The sequence below is a fragment of the Montipora capricornis genome, chromosome 10 (genome assembly GCF_036669925.1).
Source record: "Montipora capricornis isolate CH-2021 chromosome 10, ASM3666992v2, whole genome shotgun sequence".
Lineage (NCBI taxonomy): Eukaryota > Metazoa > Cnidaria > Anthozoa > Scleractinia > Acroporidae > Montipora > Montipora capricornis.
This window is the reverse complement of record NC_090892.1, coordinates 71365174-71372034: the sequence shown is the minus strand read 5'-3', so window position 1 is coordinate 71372034 and position 6861 is coordinate 71365174. Positions and strand designations below refer to the sequence as shown.

The window sequence follows — 6861 nt, the reverse complement described above, 5'->3', positions numbered from 1 at the left end:
AAAGTTGTCGGCTGACTGCTGGCCAACAGTTGGTGAACTGTCGGCAGCCTATCGGTTGGCGGAGGGGAGATATTCTTCACAATTACTTAAAGTGAAATATGTTAGGGTGAAAAACAAGACACCTATAGTTTTTACACATTAAAGCATTGCGGTCACTGGCTGAATTAATCATATAAATTAATGTTTACCTTCAAATTTAATTAAAATCATACTCGCAATCCAAATAACAAGAAGAATGACAACACTAATATTGTATTTTAGTATAATACACAGGTGATTATACAAAATCGCGTGCTCTCATTGGCTCGCTATCTCGGATTATCAGCCGATAATCCCCTCGACGGACAAAATGGCTGCCAGTAGTTGTTTTGCCACTGTAAGGAAAGATGATTTCGTGTTGAAATGTTTTTTTTTTCTCTTTTTTGAAATAATCACCTGTGTATTTATACTAAAACAATTATTCTCCTCAGGCTCAGTGATTATCAGTGAATATTCACCTCGACTTCGTCTTGGTGAGTATTCACCGATAATCACTTCGCCTTCGGCGAATAATTATTGTTAAATAATAATTATTGTAGAATGCAACTACACTTCATAAAATTTCTATGTACGTGCAAAATACTTACTTAACTTCTGCCTAAACTTTCAATTCAATGTACATGTACTATAAAGCTAATTGTCTTTTATCTCTAAGAAACTGATCATGGATGTTGGTAAATTAAGGTTCCCACCAATATATTGAGGTTAAGTTAGAGTTCTTAAGAACAGAGGATATGCTTAATTAATTAATTAATTAATTAATTAAGTTATTAAAAAAGCCACTGTATAATCTTTATTGTACAATGAGTTACATACTATAAATCATTACGACTGGTATTGGTTTTAAATAACATTAAATTTCTGTCTTTCTAAGATCGCAATTATTGCTAGAGGGCAGCAGCAGTCTTATATAGAGTTTATAATAATATTGTTCTTTATTGTTTACCTTTTCTCTCATTAAAGAGTTATTATTATCCTGCTGGCAATGATGTAATGTGGTAGAATCATGATTAATTTTTTCATTTCATAATGATCATAATAATTATACATTGTTTTGTGTGAGTGCTTAGCTAGAGCAATGAGTTTTATTATTTTACTGAAAGAAAACTCTTAGGTAAGTAAGCTTTAAATAATTTTATAAAATTAATTATGTATGTTTAGCTTTTTTGGATTGTTGATAGAGGTCATCTACAATGCTATCTTCTAGCTCCTTGTATCTTCTTGTAAGGGAATTGTAAATATTTGGAGAATTGGCGAATGGCTTAGTAATCAAATTGTACTGGGGAGCACAGCTGACCACATGCTTGAAAGTTGCTCCAGTAGATTCTCTTTCCAAGCCATGCTTTGCGCGATAAGCACACCCTAAGCAAGCAGAGTTAGTGGTGTCTTTAATGGTGTAGACTGGAGCATTGAAGATGTCTGCTAGTACCTGAAGTATGGCAAGATTAGAGGAGGCACCCCCAGTGGCTAAAATGCGTGTGTTTGGACCTATAAAAACAAGTTTCAAACAGGCAGCAAAAATCACAATAATCAAACTTGTTGTGATAATGATAATAGTTATTACATGATCTAATTTTTATCTGCAACATAAATTGTCATTATGAAAATAGGAAAATTAATTACAGGAACTGTACAACAACTGGTGAATTGCCCGGAAATGAGACTATTTCACTGCCCCATAAAGAAGCAGGCTCATAACTGCTTCTGTTGTTGCTCATGTTAATCGAAATACCCAGTATATAATTGCATGATACTGTTTTGTTCTTACAGCGCCTTTCAATAACATGCGGACTCTTAAATTCAAAGGTCAACCGACAAATGCGTTTTTCGCTACCGTCAATCAAATGGTCGGCGGCTCCTCCCAGCTTCCGACTTTGTTGACTGAACTGGGCTTAACAATGTGATTTGATTATTACGCACTCGGCAGTAGTCGGAAGCTTGGAGGAGCCGCCGAACATTTGATTGACGGTAGCGAAAAACGCATTTGTCGGTTGACCTTTGAATTTAAGAGTCCGCATGTTATTGAAAGGCGCAGTAATAATTATGTGAGGCACTGTTCCTTTGCAAAAAGGATCTATTGCTAGTATCACTCCCAACATACTGATATCAAAGGTGGTAGTAACAGTGTTCTTACCTGCTGTGTAACCTAGTGCTTCTGCATGAGCTCTTTTTGCCATAAATTGTCCTTCAACAAGAGCTCTGATTTCCACATGCTTTGGAAATGACTCCACTCTCTCACCTCTTTCATTAAAGCGGTGGACTCCAACAGCAAATGGTGTTATCTCTGTGACTTCAAAATAGATTCCAATATTTCCACCATTGCCAGGGCTGCTCTCCTTAAGAGCCTTTTCAAACAGTTCCCACGAGCCATCCGCTGAAGAATCCCTTAAAGATTCTCGTGTCAAGGATCCATTTTTAAAGCAAAGGAGAGCCATGTATGCATTTTCTTAAAAAAAAAATGTAAATACATGACTATATTGTTACTGAAGTTTCTAAAAGATACATTTGTACAGGCTTTTCATGCAGCTTTTCGTGAATTAATACCTACCTTCAACTGGATTGACAAATATGTGCCCCTCTAAAGCCGGTTTTGGGGTTTTGAAACACAACATAAGAGTGTCACTTGTGCCAAGACTAACTGCAATATCACCCTCTTCTAGCCTCATTCCTGCTAAGGAAGCTGGGTTGTCACCAGTAAATGCAACAACTTTGCAGTCAGGATCAAATCCATACTCCAGTACCATGTATTGTGATATTGGTCCTATCACATCATATGATGGGACAACTTCACCAAGTTTGTCTTTCAGGTCAGGGGCGCAAGCCTTTGTTCAAAATCAAAGAAAAGTCAAACTCTTTAGAAAAGAAAGCATGATTGTTGATGTTTAGAGATACTTTTTAAGACCTTTAATACACAATAAATTTATACAAACAGAACTAAATTTTCCAAAATTTGGACCATTTTACTCAAACCACCAGCAAAGTGCTAGTGATTTGCAAGCCTAAGCGAACGCCAGTCCAACATTAGTTAATGAGCAAGAAGCATTCAAATTTTCAATTTCAATTTTTAAATTTACTTTTGTCACGTTTCCTGATGCCATGGGTGAATGGCAAATGTCAAAGATAACATATACTACACTCTGGACCATTTACTATTTTCAATTGTTAAATATGTCATCCATTTGATCTACAAATTTAAACTACCAGTATTTTCTGACACCTTAAGATTATAACTAGCCTGTTCCTGGAACAGGCTAGATTATAACTAACCTCAAGACATTTGTTTTCCCAAGTATAAGTATGAATATTCATAAGATTCATTCCTGATCCATCACTGAAATCTATGGGTGCATAGTCAGCAATAAAGAGACTGGCAGCAAAGCTGCTGACAAGAGAAATCCTTTCACAGATGCTGAATGCATCACCCTTTTCTTGGTACATTTTGGCAATCTGATTTCCTGTAAAGCGTTCATAAGCCCTAGATCCCGTTATATTGCTCAAATTTTGTGGACCTTGTAGGACATCTTCCAAGGCACGGCATTGGGTTCCTGTGCTAGAGTCCATCCAAATGGGAGAATCAGAAATGGAAAATGAATCCTGTTTGAAAAATCATTTGCAAATATTTAAGTTGGCCTGACTTGTTTTCTGACAATAATAATATTGTACTTGATTACTTCTACCTTCTCATAGGTAGGTAACTGCTTAAAAGTCTCTATTCTCTTGATTGGCTAATACCATCATACCCATTCTAAGGCTTCAATTTAATCTCCCCCTTTCCAACCCTCTACGATGAATAAAAGTCCAACTAACAGTCTATTGGGGATGCAAGCAAGTTCCAAGCTAGCAAGCTTTCTTTCCAAAAGTCAAATTGGTCACATCTTCAGAGAATAATGATGGAAGAGAAATGCAGAGAAACGTCCATTCAGTTCAATGCTGCTGAATCAAGAAATCTTAAATTTGGAGGTCAATAAACTTCAATCACTGGCCTTCTTGTGATTACAGACTTAGGTCAAAATTTTGTTCAATCAACACTATTTTTTAAGTGGGGTTTTTTGAAACTATGAAATGGTTCAATACATTTTATGTGTCACACATACAAGATTAAAAAAAAACCATTAGATATTGCATACCCATTATAAATTGCTGTATCGATTGGCTTCATAGAAAATGGATTTATTAACCTTTGAGAAGGGTCAAGATGACAGTGCATAAGGAGGACACATGCATTTAGAACACTCTGAATAGACAGTGATCACAATAGTAATTAAATGAGCAAAGAAAACAAAGAAGCTGATTTTAAAGTTCAATGTGACCCAGTATTCTAAGTTTTTTTTCCTTCTGGCTAATTGCATATAATTAAAAAAGAAGGCATGAGAGAACCTTTCTTCATGGTAATTAAATACCCAAATCAAATTAACAAACCTTTTAAAGAAGACAACACGGCTTCAATTTGATTTGTAAACTGCTTTTCATATTACAACATTATTTTGCCATTCTGATATAAAGGCCCACTCAAATTCCTTTTGATACAGAACCATTTGTTTTGATAACACAATGTAGCATGAAAAAATTGCCACAAAATCTGCATAGTACCTACAACTTTCTGCTTTATCTCAAACAACACAGAAGTAACCCAAAAGTAACAATAGGGAGCTGAAGCATGCACGTTTTTGAGACATGGACGGCAACTGGAAGAGATCATTTCATGTGCCAGGACAGTGGTGTCTCCCAGATTTTTATAGTAATCATCTCTAATGGAGGAAAGATACTTTGCAATGTAAAGGTGGAAGTGACAAGACAAGTTAAAAGGGAAAACAGCTCACTTCTGGTTGCCATCCATGGCTCAAAAACGTCGCATGCTTAAAGTGCCCCTGTGATAAAAAAAACCACTTTCCTTTTTCCTTCGGATTTGGAAAGTGTGTTTGCTTAACACCTGACTGGCAAAATTTTGAGCTTTGATTTTTATCCAAAGGCCGTTTACTTTGAGTGTAAGTTTTGGATTTCACGGTCCGCCATTACTCACGTTCAAAAGTGACCGATTGGACCTCAGACGGTTGGATCCTGGGAAAAGTGACGTCAGAGGTTCACTAGCTTAAAATTTCAGCGTGTGAACGCAGCTTATTATATGCAAAGCGTGAGTTTAAAAGTCTGAAAGCCCAAAACCCCCATGCTGCATATTAATTCTGTGGCGTACACACGTATTGCATTCTTAAACTAGTGAGCCTTTGATGTCATTTTCTCCTCGATCCAGCTCTCTCAAGAACATAATGTTAGTAATGGCGGACCACTAAATAGGAAAATTGCAGTTAAAATAAAGAGGTGTCTTTTTGAAATCAAGGCTTAAAACGTGGGTCACTTAGTGTTTTGTTAACAGTTTTGAAATCCAAAGAAAAATATGAATTGATTGTTTGGTCACAGGGGCACTTTAATTTAAAATCCCTAATTAGCCAGTATCAAAAAATTATACCATAATATTCTTTGTTTGTCCCTCCAAAATTTTGCACAAGCATTGTTTTTATGTTTTTAAATATCTCTTGGGACTTACCATGGTCCGAAGAGAAACTAGAAACAATGCTTATGCCAAATTTTGGAGGGACAAACAAAGAGTATTATCATGGTATTTTTTATAATTTTATTGGCTAATTTGTGAGGCTTCTTCAAAAACTTCAAACCCAATGAGATAATGTGCATAGCACTGAAAATGCAAAAACAAGGCAAAATGCCCCACATGCCCTGCCAGGGTGGGCCTTGGGTGTTGAGTCAAGTTCAGTTACAATGTAGAACTAGGGGTTGGTAAACCAACGAAATACAATTACTTGGTATAGCAACAACAAGAAGCTTTATTTGAACAACCATACATTTACAAAAAGTATTGCAAAAGTAAACTAAAACTACGTGGGATGTTTTTAAAGTTACATCGCTAACGATTTGTCATGTAAATCAGAGGAAGGTGAAACATTGACAGTAAAGGCAAATAGCCTTTGCGACGTTGACAGTATTTTAATTTTTTTTTGTTCTGGATTTTGGTCATTAGGGACCTTAAGCAAGGACGACGACGATGATTACGAGAACATTATCTAAAAATATTATTTCCCGTTACTGTTAAAGTAATAATTTTGCGATTACTCTGTGTCATGCAGCTTGGGAAGTGTGAATACACAATCCAAGAATATAATTGATGAGAATGGTGTGGTTATTCAGAGAGAAAATTGAAAATTCATTGTAATGTGCTCTCGTCCTCCACATGACCTCAAATTTGATCATTTCACGCCGTAGTCAAGACGAGAACGGCAAAGAAATGTATCAAAATGTAAAACGCACGTGCAGGGCGCGCTAAGCGATTGTTTTTCCACTAAATGTGCAAATGTGTGGCATTCTCGTAGTCGTTGCTTAAGGTCCCTATTGTGTGAACACTACAAACAAAATGTATATGGTTATGTTAATATTGCTCTTTGGAGTTCAACAAATAACAGGAACTAGAAAAATGGTACGAGGTAACGACGGTAATTTCACATATTTGTGATTTGTTTGTCTTACAAATTAACATTTCTTGGAGACAACAGGAACACAAGGAAATCACCATATAGGTGATGGTTGCTGCAGAATGAATATTTACCAAGTAAAACAATTGAAATTTATTTATAAACATTTACCTTCTAAAATAAATATAATTGCTGCCTTGTGCTATCTGTGTTTCTTGGGTAAAAATCCAAACCTTTTTGGTGCAAACCCTTTGGAGAACATCCCCGATTGATCGTTTTTGGATTTCGATGCCATTTTCAGCAACAAAATCTATTATTCAATGCACCGTACTTACTTTAAATG

General features: G+C 36.1%; 1 protein-coding gene across 1 annotated transcript in view; it reads right to left on the bottom strand.

The window, feature by feature from the left end:
• Nucleotides 1-463: 463 nt before the first annotated feature.
• LOC138021513 (xylulose kinase-like) overlaps nt 464-6861 on the bottom strand; it is a 9952-nt gene continuing 3554 nt past the window's right edge. The window contains exons 3-6 of the mRNA XM_068868411.1: nt 3307-3633; nt 2588-2861; nt 2174-2485; nt 464-1527 (exon numbers count right to left, since the gene is read on the bottom strand). Of these exons, the coding sequence (XP_068724512.1) occupies nt 1187-1527; nt 2174-2485; nt 2588-2861; nt 3307-3633 (1254 nt within the window). The 3' untranslated portion in view covers nt 464-1186. The remainder of the gene's footprint in view (nt 1528-2173; nt 2486-2587; nt 2862-3306; nt 3634-6861) is intronic.